Source organism: Rhinopithecus roxellana, chromosome 5 (assembly GCF_007565055.1).
Source record: "Rhinopithecus roxellana isolate Shanxi Qingling chromosome 5, ASM756505v1, whole genome shotgun sequence".
NCBI lineage: Eukaryota > Metazoa > Chordata > Mammalia > Primates > Cercopithecidae > Rhinopithecus > Rhinopithecus roxellana.
In genome coordinates, this window is record NC_044553.1 from 6,869,169 (window position 1) to 6,890,628 (window position 21,460).

The following is a 21,460-nucleotide window of genomic DNA, read 5'->3' on the forward strand; positions in this document are numbered from 1 at the left end:
CATTCTTAAAAATGAGCTTGATGCTGAGTTATCAGCATTTCACTTCCCCATAGACTTGATCAATAACTGGATAATTATAAATAATGAGAACACCTCATTGGGTGGAGATCAAACATAGGCGGTTGAAGTTCTCCAAGTTCAATTGCTGTTATTCCTACTGCCCAGATATCACAGAGTTGGTTGTAGCCACCATTCTTCTCTACTGCTGCAACTTCTGGGGCCATCCTAGAAGGAATCAATGAATACAACATTTTTGTTGTTAAATATTGATCTGAATCTGTTACTTCCCATTATAATCACTAGGCTTGTTGGAGGGAAGGAGGCTGAGAGGTGTTTACCAGGAAAGAAGAAACATTACTAAGTAAAGGCTTAAATCTCTATTTCACACACACACACACTTTTAAAACTAATTAAGAATCTTGAATGCCCTCCTCTGAATGTTTATGTTCTAAGGAAAAAACCTTGTTTTAGTTTAGTTTCTGTTTTTGTGAATCTTGTTATATAACATGCAAAAAGAAAAAGAATACTTAAATCCCTTGTGAAGGTCAAAGAAAAGTTCCCAAAGGAGGTGAGACTTCTAAGTAAGGTGGGGAGCCTGGACATTTCAGTGAGAGGAAACGAGTACAAATTTAGGGAGACCAGGAAAGCTGACAGGACAGTGCTCAATGTATCACCTGCAAACTGATAAGGGGCCATACATTGCTGGCTACCAGTCTGTAGTAAATACAGAAATGGAGAGTAAGCATTTATGCTTGTCCAAATGCATACATTCATTTTTATCTTATTTTACAAATAAGTCTGTAATGGACAGGAAGTAACACCTGGTTTGAGAAAGTCTAGAAAGTATTTGGAAAAGAAACCTCAGAAGTAGAGGCTAGATTATAAATCATCTACTGATTATACAAAAAAGGTTAGACTTTATCATGAAAATGATGGGACCCAGTGAAAGATTTAATTACAAGGGCAAACAATCTAAAACTTCATGGCAAGATGAAGGATAGTGTGAAATCAGGTGAAACCAGTCAGGCAGATATGTTAGAAGTCTGTTTCAAATATACAAGGGAAAAAAACCCCCAAGAACTTTTCAAAAGCAGTAGCAAAGGGAACAGAATGAAAGGGGTTAACTTAAGATATAGACCTGAGGAGGAAATGCTTGTGGATATTGAAATAGAGCTATTATTGAACAACTGCTGAATATACAAAAGACTGAAGGTGGAGTTATATGTTTGGGAATCAGTACTGTAGAAGGCATCTGAAGTTATAAAGTATAGATAATACTGTTCAGGGGAAATATTCTTTTATCTTTTCAAATGTTTACTAACTTAACTTCAATTAATTTGAATTAAATATCCATAAGGGACAAGTTGCTTTTATATGTACTTAGGCTACAAAAAGTTATATTAACACACTGTCTCTCAAATTAAGTGTGGTTAGGATATAAAGTATGTATACTAAAAATGTGAACATGTAGATGTGTACTATATGCAAGTGCTACATACATAATAATAGATATAGGAGTAAGGAGAAGTAAACAATTACTATGGAGCAAGATAACTGAAGGCAAGTTTCACAGAGGAAAGAGGCTGAGGTGGAGCCCAGAGAAAGCAAACAGGATTCATCTCCTCTATCCACTGGAATCAGTTAGTGGTGGTGGCTAACCAGAATGTCAAGTTGACTACGACTACTGCACTTCCTGGCTCAGGGGGAAACTGTATTCAATCAGTTGGCCATAGGTATAGAAAGGTAGAAGCGTGGCCCTCTTAAGAATGGGGAGACCTTAAGATAAACACAGAAAAAGGGTAACTTAGGGAAGCAGTAAAGAAAGCTAAAGCAGTAGTATTTCACCTGATACAGTCAGGGTACAAAAAATAGACAATTTAGACTAGAAGAGTATTCACAAAAAGGACAGTCATAGACAGTGAGGGACTCTGATGTGACGAAGGAAATCCTATAGGTTATCTAACTCACTTATATCTTCATTTAACTTTTATTTAACTGATACTTATTGAGGCTTTTTTTCTGTTAAAGTGATATGTGTTGACTGAAAAGAATTTGGAATATATGAAAAAATATGGAAGAAAACAAGTTAAGCATGATCCCACTCAAAAAGAGTTCCTGTTTCACATATTTTCATCCATGATTTTTATACACACACACACACACACACACACCCCTTTTATAAAATGGAATCATATTGCATATACTACTTGGAGTCTTGCTTTTTAAAATTAACAACATATCATGAGCAGCAGCATATTATTCCACTGAACTGAATAAATGTAATTCCCTTAACTAATTCCTGTTGTATATTATTTTCCCTCAAGTTTTATCACTAAAATAGTGTGATAAAGCTTATCATATATAAATCTGTATGCCTCTCTAATAAATTACTAGATGTGGAATTACTGAGAATAAAGAAGATAAACATTGCTTAAAGTTACTGGTAAACATTACCATCAAATTATGCTTCAAAATTGTTCTACCAATTTCTTTTTTTTTTTCTTCAACTTTTAAGTTCCAGGGTAATTGTGCAGGATGTGCAGGTTTTTTACACAGGTAAATGTGTGCCTTGGTGGTTTGCTGCACAGATTAACCCATCACGTTGGTATTAATATTAAGCCCAGCATCCACGAGCTATTCTTCCTGATGCTCTCCCTCCCAACCCCCATTCTACCAATTTCTACTCTCACTGCCAAATATTTAGTGATAATAAGTATGCCCATAATTCCAAACATTTTCCAATTTGATAGAAAAAAGTCATTTAACTTGTTCATCAAGGGAAACATTATTCAGAATATATATATTTTTAGGTTAGTCAAGTGAAGCACTGAGAGCAAAGAAGGAACAAAGAAGTCTGTAGGGGTTGCATGCCCCTAGCCATGACCTGTAGGCCATTACTTAGTGTAAGAAACATGAGAAAACATTTACATTTCCCTATTTACTTCAAAGACATGAAGTAATTCACATTGGAGAAAAACCCCATGAATGGAAGAAATCTGGTAAAGCCTTGAGATTCTGCAGTTCTTTTCAAAAACATAAAAGAACTCATAGTGGAGCAAAATCTCATAAATGTCAGAAATGTGATAAAGCCTTTGGATATTCCAGTTATCTTCATAACCACAAAAGTGCTCATACTGGAGAGAGACCCTATGAACGTATGGAATATGTGAAATAATTAAGTTGTCTTAGTTGCTTTCAAAGGGCTCATACTGGTGAAAAATCTTTTACATGTAAGAAATATGGTAAGGGAGTTATTCTTTCTAGCTCCCTTCAGAAACATGAAAGAAATACTACTAGACAGAAACCCTATACATGTAAGAAATGTGGTAAAGTCTCAGTCATTTCTGCTCCATGTGAAGACATGAAAGAACACATAACTAGAGAGAAATTCTGTGACTATAAAAAATGTGGTAAAGCCTTCAATCAATATAGTTCCCCTAGAAGACATGAAAGAGCTCATACTGGACAGAAACCCTATGAATGTCAAAAATGTGGTAAATCCTCCAGTCCTTTCAGTTGCCTTCAAACACATGAGAGAACTCATACTGGTGGTAAACTTTATGAATATGAAAAATGTGGTAAAACCTTCAGACATTTTAGTTCCCTTCGAACCCATGAAAAACCTCATACTGGAGAGAAACTCTAAGAAGGTAAAAAAAGGCCGGGTGCGGTGGCTCAAGCCTGTAATCCCAGCACTTTGGGAGGCCGAGACGGGCGGATCACGAGGTCAGGAGATCGAGACCATCCTGGGTAACACAGTGAAACCCCGTCTCTACTGAAAAATACAAAACACTAGCCGGGCGAGGTGGCGGGCGCCTGTAGTTCCAGCTACGCAGGAGGCTGAGGCAGGAGAATGGCCTGGACCCGGAAGGCGGAGCTTGCAGTGAGCTGCGATCTGGCTACTGCATTCCAGCCCGGGCAACAGTGAGACTCCGTCTCAAAAAAAAAAAAAAAAAAAAGGTAAAAAAAAAAAATGTGGTAAAGCCTTTAATCATTTCAATTACCTTGAAACACATGACAGAATTCATACTGGAGAGAAACTCTATGATTGTAAGACATGCAATAAAGCCTTCAGATATTCCAGTTCTGTACGTAAAACATGAAATAACGTATACTTCACAGAAATCCTGGGAATGTAAGGGATGTGGGAAGACATTCAATTATCTGAGCTATCTTTGAAAACATGAAAAAAATTATACTGGAGAAAAACCATATGTATATGAGAAATGTTGTAAAGCCTTTGCATGTTCTAGTTCCCTTTGAACACATAAAAAAACTCATACTGAAGAAAAACCTATGAATGTAAAGAATATGGGAAGGCATGTATTTTTGCCACTTCCCTTTGAAAATATAAAAAACTCATATTCGGGGGAAAATATGCACGTAAACAATGTGGTAATGTCCTCAGTGTTTCCAGTTCTAGTTGAAGACATGAAAGAAGTCATTTCTGAAAAACCCTGTAAACATATGGAATGTGGGGATGCCTTTGTTTCTCTCAGGTACATTCAAAGACACATGATATGTGCACACTGGAGATGAATCTTACAAGAATGTATTCTTCATCTAAATCCTAGTACTTGGCAAAACAGGTAAGTTTCCATTTTAATAATTATTTCAAAAGTCATCTGAGAATGCCTATTGAAAAGAAATCTTACAAATTTAATTTAGAAAGCCTGATGCAAATTAAACATTGACTAATGCTCAAAACATGCACATGAATGAAATGTTATACAAATTATAAATATATTGTGTTTATCAGTGGCTCATTCTTAATGAGGATCTCTGGACTATTGATTTCCACTTATTTTCCATGAAAATATTGAGGTGAGAATTCTGTAGACACCCTTTAAATGACAGTTAAGTGAATTCAATATGTAGTGTTTTCTTGTCAGTTAATAAAAATTTTTCTTTATTTTTCTAAAAGGTTGTTGGATCTATGTATGGATGAATTAAAAATGTATTTCTAATATGTAGGTAAGATTTTTATGTAGCTTTTTAATTGGTCTGTGATTAATGTGTCATTGGAAACTGAGTCTTTGTTAATTTTGGGGATTTTCTTACCGGCCTCATGTGAAAAGTTTTGGTTACCCCTCACCTATTAGATATATTCTACCTTTCTTTTTTATGGAAAAAGTACTCTCTTTTGACACAAATAAGTCTATGCCACTTTTCTGGCTAATAGAGTTGGTATTAGAAAAAAAAAAAATCTGTAACTTCTTGTGATCCATTATCATACTTTATGATACCTAATATGTATTATTTTACTAACTGCTTCTAATGAGACATTCTTTTTATCGACTTAAAAGAACTTATATATTAAAAATATTAAACCTAGTTTGGCATATTTTAGACAATATTTCCTGTTTTTTTACTTGCCTTTTAATTTTGTTTAAGCCGGTGGATATACATAAGTTTTAAATTTTCATGCAGTTAAATCTATCAGCATTTCCTTTTCAGGTTTTATGCTTTATGGCTAGAAAGGCTTCCTCAGCTCTTAGAGCAGATAGTTACTGATGGCTCTTTTGGTTTCACTTTTATACTTAACTATTTGCACATACCATTTTTTGACATCAGGTATGAGGTACAGAGCTACTTAAATTTATTTTCAAATAATAAATTATCCAAACACTGCACATTAAAGAATCCAAATTGGCCAAGCACAGTGGCTCAAGCCTGTAGTCTCAGCACTTTGGGAGGTGGATCACTTAAGTTTTAGACCAGGAGTTTTAGACCAGCCCAGGAGTTTTAGATGAAACCCTGTCTCTACAAAAAAAATTACAAAAAATTAGCTGGCTGTGATGTTGCATGCCTGTAGTCTCAGCTCTTTCGGGGGCTGAAATGGGAGGATCATCTGGCTCTGGGAGATCAATGATGCAGTGAGCTGTGATTGTGACAGACACCACACTCCAGCCAGGGTGACAGAACGAAACCCCGTCTCAGAAAAAAAAGAAGAAAATAAAAAAAAGAAAAGAATCCAACCTTTCACACAAACTGCAAATGTCACCTTTATAACATTCACTATTTTAAATATTAAGGTTTTGTTATGAGGCTTTTTATTTCTATCATCTGTCAATAATGAAAGCAGTGTTTTAGAAAGATTATTTTGTCAGTAATCAGTGGAATGCACTAAGAGTGGGGTGGCTGGTAAGACTAATAGTAGGTAGGATGTAAGAGTTTTAACAACCAGGAAGAAGAATCCTAGATTAAACTTAGGTGATGGGTCAATAGGTGCAGCAAACCCATCATGGCACATGTTTACCTATGTAACAAACCTGGACATTCTGCACATGTACCCTGGAACTTAAAATAAAATAAAGTGGAAAAGTCCTAGATTAAAACAGAATCAACGCTAGAAAAAAGGGTAAGAAAATTACAGGAGGCAAATCTTTTGAAAATTTCATACTTAAGAGTCCTCTCAATATAAAATGAAACGGATAGTGAAAACTATTAACACTTCAACAGAGGGAAGGCTGAACCATGAATATGAGCATCAAAGTTCCCTAACCCAACCAGAACTTATGACAGTATCAAGGAGTATGCAAATCTCCCTACTTTTAATAATCACTTCTATTATCAAGTATCGAGGTCGATCACTAAACCATGAAGAAATGAAAATGGATCAAATTCAATCACAGTAATGTCTTACCAATAAGGGGTGCCAATGAAAGATTTTCGTTTTGCAATGGTAGCTGTTATTTTTGCAGCCACACCAAAGTCAGCTGGTGAGGAAAAAACCAGAAAATTTTAGTTCTTTACAATACATCAAATAACACTTTTACTTTCACCCTTAGGCATGGCAGTATTAATAATTCAAATATTAATGTTAGAAAAATGTGCATAAATTGAATACTGAAATCTCTTCTTGCTTAGTTCACAACACACTTATTAAAAAAAATTTATTGGCACTTTATTAGAATGAAAATGTACTTTATTAAGAATGAAGTTAACAAAAAATATTTTTGTTATACACACAATGAAGTTAATTTGGGAAAAAGAGAAAAAAAAGCACAAAAAATAAAACACATGGGAAAAACATACACCTAAATTCCTTTTATCCTAATATAACAAGGATAGCATTCTGGTACTATTTTTTTTACAGTCATTTTTTCTATATATAAACTTTTTAACTGTTGTAGTTAAACATGATTGTATTATAATCCCTGCTACTTGGGATTAGGTGGGAGGATCGCCTGAGGCCAGGAGTCCAAGTATACAGTGAGCTATGACTGAGTCACAGTACTCCAGTCTGCATGACAGAGACCATCTCTTTCAAAACAAACAAAATAACACACAGAAACACGTGGTTGTAAAATACTAAATAAATATACAGTTCATTTTTGTCATTTAACACACCAGATTTTACTCTTACACATTCATAGATATCAATGATTGAATACATTTATCACAGTTTAACAGTTTTTCTATTGCTAGACTTATGTTTGCATTTTTTTCTACCATAAGTAATATTATGGTTCATGCTTCAGTGAATATGGATTTTCCATCTTTAGGTTTAATTTCCTTAAAATGAGTTTTGGGAGTAAAATTACTGGATCAAAAGTTAAACATTATTGCGACTCTTGATATGAAAATGAAAAGTGTATAACGTTAATTCTCATTTAAAATTTTATAAAAATGGGAGCTCACAGCAGCTCAAGGAAGCCTGCCTGTCTCTGTAGTCTCCACCTCTGGGGACAGCGCACAGCTGAAGACCAACAGGGGAAGTAGCGGGAGCCGGTGCAGACGCGAACGACTCTGACAGCTTTGGGGAGAGCCGCGGATCTCCCAACGCGGAGGTTGAGATCTGAGAACGGACAGACTGCCTGCTCAGGTGTGTCCCTGACCCCTGAGTAGCCTAGCTGGGAGAAATCCCCCACTAGGGGCAGTCTGACACCCCACACCTCACAGGGTGGAGTACACCCCTGAGAGGAAACTTCCAAAGGAAGAATCAGACAGGTACACTCGCTGTTCAGCAATATTCTATCTTCGGCAACCTCTGCTGCTGATACCCAGGCAAACAGGGTCTGGAGTGGACCTCAAGCAATCTCCAACAGACCAACAGACAGTCCTTCTGACTGTCAGAAGGAAAACTATCAAACAGGAAGGACACCTATACCAAAACCCCATCAGTACGTCACCACCATCAAAGACCAGAGACAGATAAAACCACAAAGATGGGGAAGAAGCAGGGCAGAAAAGCTGGAAATTCAAAAAATAAGAGTGCATCTCCCCCTGCAAAGGAGCGCAGCCCATCGCCAGCAACGGATCAAAGCTGGTCAGAGAATGACTTGGACGAGAGGAGAGAAGAAGGCTTCAGTCCATCAAACTTATCAGAGCTAAAGGAGGAATTACGTACCCAGCGCAAAGAAACTAAAAATCTTGAAAAAAGAGTGGAAGAATTGACAGCTAGACTCATTAATGCAGAGAAGATCATAAACGAAATGACAGAGATGAAAACCATGACACGAGAAATACGTGACAAATGCACAAGCTTCAGTAACCGACTCGATCAACTGGAAGAAAGAGTATCAGCGACTGAAGATCAAATGAATGAAATGAAGCGAGAAGAGAAACCAAAAGAAAAAAGAAGAAAAAGAAATGAGCAAAGCCTGCAAGAAGTATGGGATTACGTAAAAAGACCAAATCTACGTCTGATTGGGGTGCCTGAAAGTGAGGGGGAAAATGGAACCAAGCTGGAAAACACTCTTCAGGATATCATCCAGGAGAACTTCCCCAACCTAGTAGGGCAGGCCAACATTCAAATTCAGGAAATACAGAGAACGCCACAAAGATACTCCTCCAGAAGAGCAACTCCAAGACACATAATTGCCAGATTCACCAAAGTTGAAATGAAGGAAAAAATCTTAAGGGCAGCCAGAGAGAAAGGTCGGGTTACCCACAAAGGGAAGCCCATCAGACTAACAGCAGATCTCTCGGCAGAAACTCTACAAGCCAGAAGAGAGTGGGGGCCAATACTCAACGTTCTTAAAGAAAAGAATTTTCAACCCAGAATTTCATATCCAGCCAAACTAAGTTTCATAAGTGAAGGAGAAATAAAATCCTTTACAGATAAGCAAATGCTTAGAGATTTTGTCACCACCAGGCCTGCCTTACAAGAGACCCTGAAGGAAGCCCTAAACATGGAAAGGAACAACCGGTACCAGCCATCGCAAAAACATGCCAAAATGTAAAGACCATCGAGGCTAGGAAGAAACTGCATCAACTAACGAGCAAAATAACCAGTTAATATCATAATGGCAGGATCAAGTTCACACATAACAATATTAACCTTAAATGTTAATGGACTAAATGCTCCAATTAAAAGACACAGACTGGCAAACTGGATAAAGAGTCAAGACCCATCAGTCTGCTGTATTCAGGAGACCCATCTCACATGCGGAGACATACATAGGCTCAAAATAAAGGGATGGAGGAAGATCTACCAAGCAAATGGAGAACAAAAAAAAGCAGGGGTTGCAATCCTAGTCTCTGATAAAACAGACTTTAAACCATCAAAGATCAAAAGAGACAAAGAAGGCCATTACATAATGGTAAAGGGATCAATTCAACAGGAAGAGCTAACTCTCCTAAATATATATGCACCCAATACAGGAGCACCCAGATTCATAAAGCAAGTCCTTAGAGACTTACAAAGAGACTTAGACTCCCATACAATAATAATGGGAGACTTCAACACTCCGCTGTCAACATTAGACAGATCAACGAGACAGAAAGTTAACAAGGATATCCAGGAATTGAACTCATCTCTGCACCAAGCGGACCTAATAGACATCTATAGAACTCTCCACCCCAAATCAACAGAATATACATTCTTCTCAGCACCACATCGCACTTATTCCAAAATTGACCACATAATTGGAAGTAAAGCACTCCTCAGCAAATGTAAAAGAACAGAAATTATAACAAACTGTCTCTCAGACCACAGTGCAATCAAACTAGAACTCAGGACTAAGAAACTCAATCAAAACCGCTCAACTACATGGAAACTGAACAACCTGCTCCTGAATGACTACTGGGTACATAACGAAATGAAAGCGGAAATAAAGATGTTCTTTGAAACCAATGAGAACAAAGATACAACATACCAGAATCTCTGGGACACATTTAAAGCAGTGTGTAGAGGGAAATTTATAGCACTAAATGCCCACAAGAGAAAGCAGGAAAGATCTAAAATTGACACTCTAACATCACAATTAAAAGAACTAGAGAGGCAAGAGCAATCACATTCAAAAGCTAGCAGAAGGCAAGAAATAACTAAGATCAGAGCCGAACTGAAGAAGATAGAGACACAGAAAACCCTCCAAAAAATCAATGAATCCAGGAGTTGGTTTTTTGAAAAGATCAACAAAATTGACAGACCGCTAGCAAGGCTAATAAAGAAGAAAAGAGAGAGGAATCAAATAGATGCAATAAAAAATGATAAAGGGGATATCACCACTGACCCCACAGAAATACAAACTACCATCAGAGAATACTATAAACGCCTCTACGCAAATCAACTAGAAAATCTAGAAGAAATGGATAATTTCCTGGACACTTACACTCTCCCAAGGCTAAACCAGGAAGAAGTTGAATCCCTGAATAGACCAATAGCAGGCTCTGAAATTGAGGCAACAATTAATAGCCTACCCACCAAAAAAAGTCCAGGACCAGATGGATTCACAGCTGAATTTTACCAGAGGTACAAGGAGGAGCTGGTACCATTCCTTCTGAAACTATTCCAATCAATAGAAAAAGAGGGAATCCTCCCTAACTCATTTTATGAGGCCAACATCATCCTGATACCAAAGCCTGGCAGAGACACAACAAAAAAAGAGAATTTTAGACCAATATCCCTGATGAACATTGATGCAAAAATTCTCAATAAAATACTGGCAAACCGGATTCAGCAGCACATCAAAAAGCTTATCCACCATGATCAAGTGGGCTTCATCCCTGGGATGCAAGGCTGGTTCAACATTCGCAAATCAATAAACGTAATCCAGCATATAAACAGAACCAAAGACAAGAACCACATGATTGTCTCAATAGATGCAGAAAAGGCTTTTGACAAAATTCAACAGCCCTTCATGCTAAAAACGCTCAATAAATTCGGTATTGATGGAACGTACCTCAAAATAATAAGAGCTATTTATGACAAACCCACAGCTAATATCATACTGAATGGGCAAAAACTGGAAAAATTCCCTTTGAAAACTGGCACAAGACAGGGATGCCCTCTCTCACCACTCCTATTCAACATAGTGTTGGAAGTTCTGGCTAGGGCAATCAGGCAAGAGAAAGAAATCAAGGGTATCCAGTTAGGAAAAGAAGAAGTCAAATTGTCCCTGTTTGCAGATGACATGATTGTATATTTAGAAAACCCCATCGTCTCAGCCCAAAATCTCCTTAAGCTGATAAGCAACTTCAGCAAAGTCTCAGGATACAAAATTAATGTGCAAAAATCACAAGCATTCTTATACACCAGTAACAGACAAGCAGAGAGCCAAATCAGGAATGAACTTCCATTCACAATTGCTTCAAAGAGAATAAAATACCTAGGAATCCAGCTTACAAGGGATGTAAAGGACCTCTTCAAGGAGAACTACAAACCACTGCTCAGTGAAATAAAAGAGGACACAAACAAATGGAAGAACATACCATGCTCATGGATAGGAAGAATCAATATCGTGAAAATGGCCATACTCCCCAAGGTTATTTATAGATTCAATGCCATCCCCATCAAGCTACCAATGAGTTTCTTCACAGAATTGGAAAAAACTGCTTTAAAGTTCATATGGAACCAAAAAAGAGCCCGCATTGCCAAGACAATCCTAAGTCAAAAGGACAAAGCTGGAGGCGTCACGCTACCTGACTTCAAACTATACTACAAGGCTACAGTAACCAAAACAGCATGGTACTGGTACCAAAACAGAGATATAGACCAATGGAACAGAACAGAGTCCTCAGAAATAATACCGCACATCTACAGCCATCTGATCTTTGACAAACCTGAGAGAAACAAGAAATGGGGAAAGGATTCCCTATTTAATAAATGGTGCTGGGAAAATTGGCTAGCCATAAGTAGAAAGCTGAAACTGGATCCTTTCCTTACCCCTTATACGAAGATTAATTCAAGATGGATTAGAGACTTAAATGTTAGACCTAATACCATAAAAACCCTAGAAGAAAATCTAGGTAGTACCATTCAGGACATAGGCATGGGCAAGGACTTCATGTCTAAAACACCAAAAGCAACGGCAGCAAAAGCCAAAATTGACAAATGGGATCTAATTAAACTAAAGAGCTTTTGCACAGCAAAAGAAACTACCATCAGAGTGAACAGGCAACCTACAGAATGGGAGAAAATTTTTGCAACCTACTCATCTGACAAAGGGCTAATATCCAGAATCTACAAAGAACTCAAACAAATATACGAGAAAAAAACAAACAACCCCATCAAAAAGTGGGGAAAGGATATGAACAGACATTTCTCAAAAGAAGATATTCATACAGCCAACAGACACATGAAAAAATGCTCATCATCACTCGCCATCAGAGAAATGCAAATCAAAACCACAATGAGATACCATCTCACACCAGTCAGAATGGCAATCATTAAGAAGTCAGGAAACAACAGGTGTTGGAGAGGATGTGGAGAAATAGGAACACTTTTACACTGTTGGTGGGATTGTAAACTAGTTCAACCATTATGGAAAACAGTATGGCAATTCCTCAAGGATCTAGAACTAGATGTACCATATGACCCAGCCATCCCACTACTGGGTATATACCCAAAGGATTATAAATTATTCTACTACAAAGACACATGTACACGTATGTTTATTGCGGCACTATTCACAATAGCAAAGACTTGGAATCAACCCAAATGTCCATCTGTGACAGACTGGATTAAGAAAATGTGGCACATATACACCATGGAATACTATGCAGCCATAAAAAAGGATGAGTTTGCGTCCTTTGTAGGGACATGGATGCAGCTGGAAACCATCATTCTTAGCAAACTATCACAAGAAGAGAAAACCAAACACCGCATGTTCTCACTCATAGGTGGGAACTGAACAATGAGATCACTTGGACTCGGGAAGGGGAACATCACGCACTGGGGCCTATCATGGGGAGGGGGGAGGGGGGAGGAGGGAGGGATTGCATTGGGGAGTTATACATGATATAAATGATGAATTGATGGGTGCTGACGAGTTGATGGGTGCAGCACACCAACATGGCATAAGTATACATATGTAACAAACCTGCACGTTATGCACATGTACCCTAGAACTTAAAGTATAATAAAAAAAAATAAAATAAAATAATAAAAAAAATAAAATAAAATAAAATTTTATAAAAATTTAACATACCTAATTTTACATCGCCATGGTCTGTCAATAAAATATTAGCACCCTAGAACAAAAAACACAAATACTATTAAATTAGCATCATAAAATTTCTTCCAATAGAATTGGCAATTTGAATGTATTAAATGAACTTACTTTGATATCTCTATGCATTTTGCCTTTAGTATGCAAATAGGCAAGACCCTAAAAGTTAAAAAAAAAGAAAAAAAAAAGAAAAGAATGTATCAGCAAAACTGTAAATGTGACTCCTAAATTCTTATCGAATAAGAAAAACTAGACTGTCTTTTTTGGAGAGAAAAAACCTAGGTAAGTGAATCAATGTTTACTGTATTTTAAAGATTTGTTTTCGTTTTTGACACACAGTCTCACTCTCCTGCCCAGGCTGCAGTGCAGCGGCAGCGATTTCAGCTCACTGCAGCCTCCATCTCCTGGGTTCAAGCAATTCTCTTGCCTCAGCCTCCCAAGAGACTGAGATTACAGGCATGCACCACTACGCCTGGCTAATGTTTGTATTAGTAGAGGTGGGGTTTCACCATATTGGCCAGACTGGTCTTGAACTCCTGACCTCAAGTGATCCACCCGCCTTGGCCTCCCAAAGTGCTGGGATTACAGGCGTGAGCCACCACACCCGGCCTAAAGATTTCTAATTTATTTTCTGATAAACATCAGAAATATTTCACTAAACACAATCAAGATACCGAACATATTCATTACCCCTAAAAGTTTCCTTATGTGATGCTCCTTTATAATTTTCCCATTCTTCCCCACAACTCTCACAAACACTGATCTGCTTTCTGGCACTATAGATCAGGTTTTCAAAGTTGTTTGACTATTCTAGGTATTTTGCATTTCCACAGCAATTTCAGAATCAGCATGCCAACTTCTTTAATAAAAAGCCTCCTCAAATTGTGATTGGGGTTGCACTGAATCTGTAGATCAATTTGTGAAGAATTATCATCTTAACAGTATTGAGTCTTCTGGTCTGTGAACATGGTATAGTTCTCCATTTATTTGGGTTTTTAATTTATCTTGGCAGTTTTGTAGTTTTCTATATGCAGGAGTTTATGCATCTTTTGTCATATTTATCCCAAAGAATGTCATATTCTTTATGTTATTATATGTTGTATTATTTCAACTTCTGATTGTCCGTTGCTAGTATATAGAAATCTGATTGATTTTTGTATATTGGTAGTGAATACTACAATCTTTCTAGCCTCACTTATTAGTTCTAGTAGCTACTTTATAGATTTTATTCCATTTTCTATTTAGATGATGATGTGGTATGTGAATAAAGAGAGTTGTACTTCCTACTTTCTAATCCAGATGCCTTTTATTTCATTATTTTCTCTTTTTGCACTGGCTGAAACCTCTAGGACAATGTTGAAAAGTAGTAATAAAGGCAGACTTCATCACTCTGTTTGAGTGAGCTTGGAGGAATAAACATCCCGTCTTTTACCATTAAGTATGATTTAGTCATAGGTTTTTCACAGGTACCCTTTATCAGGTTGACCAAGTTCCTTTCTATTCCTAGCGTGTTCAGAATTTTTTATCAGGAATGACTGCTGGATTTTGCTAAATGTCCTTTCTGTGCGTATTTAGATGATAATGTGGTTTTTCTTTTTTAGTTGTTAAGACAAAATGATTTTTGGATATTAAACCAACACTGCACTCTGAAATAAATTCCACTTGTTTAGGCGGAGCTTGCAGTGAGCTGAGATCTGGCCAGTGCACTCCAGCCTGGGCGACAGAGCGAGACTCCATCTCAAAAAAAAAAAAAAAAAAAAAAAAAAAAAAAAAAAAAAAAAAAAAAAACTTTTAAAATATATTACTGGATTACCTTTGCTAAACCTTTTATATTTAATGTTTACACCTAGGTTTATGAAGAACATTAGTCTGTAGTTTTGTTCTCTTATAAGATTGTTGTCTAATTTTGGTGTCAGAATAATGCTGACTCAAAATAATTCGGGAGTTATTCCTCACTCTTCAATTTTCTAGAAAGGTATATATAGGATTGGCATTATTTCTTTCTTGTATGTTTGGTAGAATTGACTGTATGGCATCACCTGGCTTGGAGTTTTCTTTGTGAGAATACATATAGGATTATTCAGGTTACTCATAATTGAGTGAGCTTTGGTAGTTTGTATCTCTTGTTGAAACTGCCCATTTTATCTAAGTTGTAGGCTTTATTGGCATAATACTGTTCATAATACTGTCTTGTTATCTAATATTTGTAAATTCTGTCTTGATACCCCATCATTCATTTCTGATGCTGACCACTTGTTTCTTCTCTTTTCACTTTTTTCCCTGATCAATCTGTCTAGATGTTTATCATTTTTATTGCTCGTCTCAAAGAATCAGATTTTTATTTCATTGATATTCTCTATTACTATTTTTCTCCTTTCCATTTCTTTTATTTCTAATCTGATCTTTTTTTTTTTTCCTTTCTCTGCTTACTTTGCATTATATTTGCTCATCTTTTTCCAGCTTCTTAGGTGGAAGCTGAGGATATTAATTTGAGAGTTTCTATTTAGTGCTATACATTTCCCTGTAAGTACAGACTGAATATCCCTTATCCAAAATGCTTGGGACCAGAAATATTCCAGATTTCAGATTTTTTAGTACTTGCAGAATATTTACTGGTTATGCATCCCTAATCAGAAAATAGAAAATACAAAATGCTCCAATGAGCATTTTCTTTGAGCATAATGTTGGACTTTCTTAAACATTTCTTGTAGGATGGGTCTGCTGGTGATTTGTTCTTTCAGTGTTTATAAGTCTGAAAAACTCTATTTTGTCTTTGTTTTTGAAAGAGATTTTCTTGAGGAATAGAATTTTAGGTTGACAATTTCTTTCCAGTACTTTAAAGATTTTCCACTGTCTTCTCACTTATTTCTAACAATAAATCTTTCTTGTCTTTGTTCTTTTGTATATCACGAGTCCTGTTCTGAATGCTTCTAAGATGTTCTAATCAAATAAGCAATTTGATTCATGTGTCTTAGTATAGTTTTTTTTTCTTTTTTTTTTTTTTTGTGCTCAGGGTTTGTTGAGCACTTTGGATCTGTGGGTTCATATTAACAGTTATCATCAAATATGGACAATTTTCAGCCATCTCCCCTTTTCAGTTTGTCTCCCTTTTCTCTTTCGTTTTCCTTTTTTCTCTTTGTCTCTCTGTTTCTTTTTTTTTTTTTTTTCCTAATTTTTGTCCCTTTTTCTTCTGTTGTCCCTTCAAAGACACCAATTATATCCATATTAGGCCATTTGAAATTGTCCTACAGCTTAATGATACTCTTCATTTAGAAAAAATTTTTTTTTCTTTCCATGTTTCATTTTGAATATTTTCCATCTCTATGCCCGCAAATTCAAACTAATATACATTTTTTGCAATATTTAATCATCTATTAATTTCGTCCTTTGCTAACTCCATCAGACACTGTGGTTTTCATCTCTAGAAGTCTGACTTGGGCCTTTTTTATACCTTCCATATCTCAAGTTGTTAAGCATCTTCAACAGTTATTATAACTGTTTTAAAGTTTTTGTCTGCTAATTCTAGCATCTCTGTCAGTGTGGGTTGGTTTTACTGATTTTCATTTTATTATGCTTCTTTGCTTGTCTGGTAATCTTTGAGTACACTCCCAACATTGTGCATTTTACTTTGTTGGGGCTGTATATTTTTGAATTTTCAAAAATACTCCAATATTCCAAAGTACTCTCCAATACTCTACGTTAAATACTCTAACTGGCTTGGAACCCCACCTGGGTTCCTTCTCCCTATACTGTGGCCTGAAAACTTTCCAAAGGCCATAAGCTGGGGCAATTATATGGCTTCCTTGATTTGTTTCCTATTTTTCAGGCCTCACTGTCCTTCATTACCTGACGTTCAGTTTCTTGAAAATCACTGTTTCATATATTTTGCCTACTTTATTTGATTGTTTTGGGTGGCATGGTAAATCTACTTCTTGTTACTCGATTTTGACCAGATATGGAAGTTTATCTGCATAACAGAATTTTTTTTTTTTTTTTTTTTTTTTTTTTTGAGACTGAGTCTCGCTTTGTTGCCCAGGCTGGAGTGCAGTGGCACCATCTCGGCTCACTGCAAGCCCCGCCTCCTGGGTTCATGCCATTCTCCTGCCTCAGCCTCCGAGTAGCTGGGACTACAGGCACGCACCACCACAAACGGCTAATTTTTTGTATTTTTAGTAGAGACGGGGTTTCACCGTGTTAGCCAGGGTGGTCTCGATCTCCTGACCTCGTGATCCGCCCGCCTCGGCCTCCCAAAGTGCTGGGATTACAGGCGTGAGCCACCGCGCCCGGCAACAGAATTTTAAAATTGGAAATAATCTTGGAGGTATTCCCTTCCTAAGCTTCATATTAGGTTTTTATTAAAAAAATTTTTTCTGTATTTTTTATGGGTAAATAGTAGGTATATATTTATGGGGTATTTATTTGGTACAGGCAGGCAATGTGAAATAAGCACATCATGGAGAAAGGGGTATCCATCCCCTCAAACATTTTTTTTTTTTTTTTTTTTTGAGACGGAGTCTCGCTCTGTCGCCTAGGCTGGAGTGCAGTGGCTGGATCTCAGCTCACTGCAAGCTCCACCTCCCGGGTTTACGCCATTCTCCTGCCTCAGCCTCCGGAGTAGCTGGGACTACAGGCGCCCGCCACCTCGCCCGGCTAGTTTTTTGTATTTTTTTAGTAGAGACGGGGTTTCACCGTGTTAGCCAGGATGGTCTCGATCTCCTGACCTCGTGATCCGCCCGTCTCAGCCTCTCAAAGTGCTGGGATTACAGGCTTGAGCCACCGCGCCCGGCCTCCCCTCAAACATTTATCCTTTGAGTTACAAGCAATCCAATGACACTCTTTGTTATATTAAAATATAAAATTCAGTTATTACTGACTATAGTCACCCTGTTGTGTTATCAAATACTAGGACTTATTCACTCATTCTTTTTTTTGGTACCCATTAATCATCCCCACTTCCCCCCCCACCATATCAAATCCCTTCTCAGCCTCTGGTAACCATCCTTCTACTTTCTATGTCTATGAGTTAATTGTTTTGATTTTTAGATCCCACAAATAAGTAAGAACATGTGATGTTTGTCTTTCTGTCCCTGGCTTATTTCACTTAACACAAGGATCTCCAGTTCCATCTATGTTCTTGCAAATAAGCCTCATTTTATATACTTATGCATCACATAACAACAGGGATGCATACATTCTGAGAAATGCATTGTTAGGCAATTTTGTTGTACAAGTATCATAGAGGGCACTTGCATAAACATGGATGGTATATACATATAGCCTACTAAACACCTAGGGTGTTATGTATAGCCCTATTGCTCCTAAGCTACAAATCTGTGCAGCACATTACTGTACTGATATCGTAGGAACTGTAACACAATGGCAATTACTGTGTATCTAAACATATCCAAGCATAGAAAAGGTACACTAAAAATATAGTATTAAAACCTTATGGGACCACTGTTGTATATGTAGCCCACTGTTGACCGAAATGTTATGTAGTGCAGCATTGTATTTTGGGAACTAGAACTATATAAATGGTTACGGTCATATACCAGCGCCAGAGTACAAATCGATCTTTGTTTTTTTTTTTAAATTTTTCACCTCCACTCTGTACTTTGTTTAATACTTAGGGGAACAATGAACTCTGGAAATTAAAATACAAAGAAAATGAATTTGTCAATAATTCTCTACTATGAGTGTATGATTAAGTTTGTATTTTATGTAGATAAAATAAAGTAGGTTTCTATGTTATGCAAATGTTATAGGAATATACACACACATATACACATATATATTATCTCTCTCTCTCTCTACATATAAATATATATATGTCAGATAAATTAATCTGATTTATCTCTAAGATTTGGCAGTTGTTATGTCTTTTAAGGCATGTGGGAACCAACTCTTCAAAACTGACTAGAACTTTTTCCTAGATCAGCCCACTCTCCCATTTTGAAAAATATGAAAGAACAACGCATAGAGTATCAATTTCATTTCTAAACACACTACACAATCTAGGAAATTTAGGGATAGAAGCATTAATTAACAATTATCAGTTGTAAATTACAAACATACAAACCACAATCACTACTACTTATTCCCTCCTCCTAATTTAAATGCCTTAAAGTATATGAACAAAATTGTTAATTACTAATTTTCTCAGTGAGTAGTCTTTCAGGGCACTGAAAAAAATAAATAATTTGGGAGAAATACCACATACTCTATATCTTTATTGAATATTCATAACCTATTTTAGCATACTTAAAGTTCTCACAGGCCCTGAAGTAAAGAAATCTGTTTAATGCAATGTTAACCAAACTTACAAAAAGAGATTCTGCTATCAATAACACCTGTTAATATCACATAGAACTAGGGTTTTTAGATAATGCCTTGGGTTAATGCTGTGCTAATTTATTTTATTCCAAGAGAAATAGTAAAAGCCCCTATGTCTCATGGAAGAGATTCCTTTTACTGCCATAAACTTGAAAAGAACGCTTAGACAACTTGTTACAATTGAGAGGTCTGGTGATTCATTCTTGAAAACCAATTTACACAACTGAAGGCTAAGTGCTATAAAGCAGAATACCTCACATGACCATGGTGTGCATCAGCATCAAAGTGGAAGTCCACATATGATCACTGTATATGTCGGCATCAGTTTAAATGAATTCATGTGATTCATTCATGAAAGAAAAATAACTAGTTTTACAGAATTATAATATAAGAGATTAACAGAAAAATCATTTTGTTTTACCCTTTCCCTTTCTCTTTAAGACAGACTATCATTTTACAGTTATCAATTGTCAACCTAGAATTGCCTTTCTAACTACATTAAGAAAATACAGTACCTGCAAAGTTTCTCTGCATACATAGGCTATTTGCAATTCTGATAATGGTCCAGTAACTAGAAACAAAAAGAGACCACAATGTTATACATTTAAACCTAACAGATTAAAAACAGTCTACTTAAAAAATGACAAACTAAGCCAGGCGCAGTGGCTCACGCCTCTAATCCCAGTACTTTTGGGAGGTCAAGGCGGGTGGATCATGAGGTCAAGAGATCGAGACCATCCTGGCCAACATGGTGAAACCTTGTCTCTACTAAAAATACAAACATTGGCTGGGCGTGGTGGTGCACACCTGTAGTCCCAGCTACTTGGGAGGCTGAGGTAGGAGAATTGCTTGAACCAGGGAGGTGGGGGTTGCAGTGAGCTGAGATCGCACCACTGCACTCCAGCCTGGCAACAGAACGGGACATAGTCTCGGGAAAAAAAAAACAAAACAGACGAACTATTATAAAACAACTTCTATTTATACAGTTGGATGACTTCTCTTCTGATTGTGAGGATGTATTATTTTTGTCATCAAGAGACAAAAACGAAAGGTAACACTGAGAATTTTTTCAAATGTACTTTAAAAATGAAAGATTTAACTCCATACAACTTTGGTCTGTGAAAATATTAAGCACTCATGTGCAAAGCATAGTGGTATGTATCATAGGAAGGTCTACAGAAAGCAAACCTGAATAATTTTTCAAAAATGAAGAAATGCATATAACTAATTAGTTATATAGAGAAACAGAGAACCATAGAGATTGACTGTTCCAATATATTAAAAGGCATCATATACTTTTTTAAAGATCAAGATGCTATTTCTTCAGTATAATTCTTTACCACACCTATCAAAACAGAGAGGCTTGATCTAGTACCTTACCTAAGAATTTAAAAAATAACCATGTCACTTTTGGCAACCAGATCTCTCCCTAATATGAAATATAAAATTCTTATTTCAAGAACTCAACCAGAGGTTTTGTGACTATGCCTTTCAATACCATGAGAGTAATTCTGGGGTAGTATCTGCTGACAGTGCAACCAAATCAGGTAATCATGTGTATTCTTCACCTAGAGAAATATTCTACTGCATATTTTAACCACTGGCTCTCTTTACTCATTCAGGAAAATAAACTTCTGATTCTTAGTAACATGATAAATAGTAGTAAAAGAAGAAAAGTCACTTTATTAACAACATCTAATTATAAGTGTAGATTTTCTTGATTATTATGC

General features: G+C 36.7%; 1 protein-coding gene across 5 annotated transcripts in view; it reads right to left on the reverse strand.

The window, feature by feature from the left end:
- The window catches only part of MAP4K5 (mitogen-activated protein kinase kinase kinase kinase 5), a 115,349-nt gene that overhangs the window by 50,353 nt on the left and 43,536 nt on the right, over window positions 1-21,460 (reverse strand). For all 5 annotated transcript variants that reach the window (XR_004057227.1, XM_030930004.1, XM_030930003.1 and 2 more), the window contains exons 6-10: window positions 20,246-20,301; window positions 13,509-13,556; window positions 13,377-13,419; window positions 6,647-6,719; window positions 94-225 (exon numbers count right to left, since the gene is read on the reverse strand). Coding sequence is in view for 4 of the 5 variants with exons in the window: in XM_030930004.1 (XP_030785864.1) it covers window positions 94-225; window positions 6,647-6,719; window positions 13,377-13,419; window positions 13,509-13,556; window positions 20,246-20,301 (352 nt within the window). In the remaining variant the exon portion in view is untranslated. The remainder of the gene's footprint in view (window positions 1-93; window positions 226-6,646; window positions 6,720-13,376; window positions 13,420-13,508; window positions 13,557-20,245; window positions 20,302-21,460) is intronic.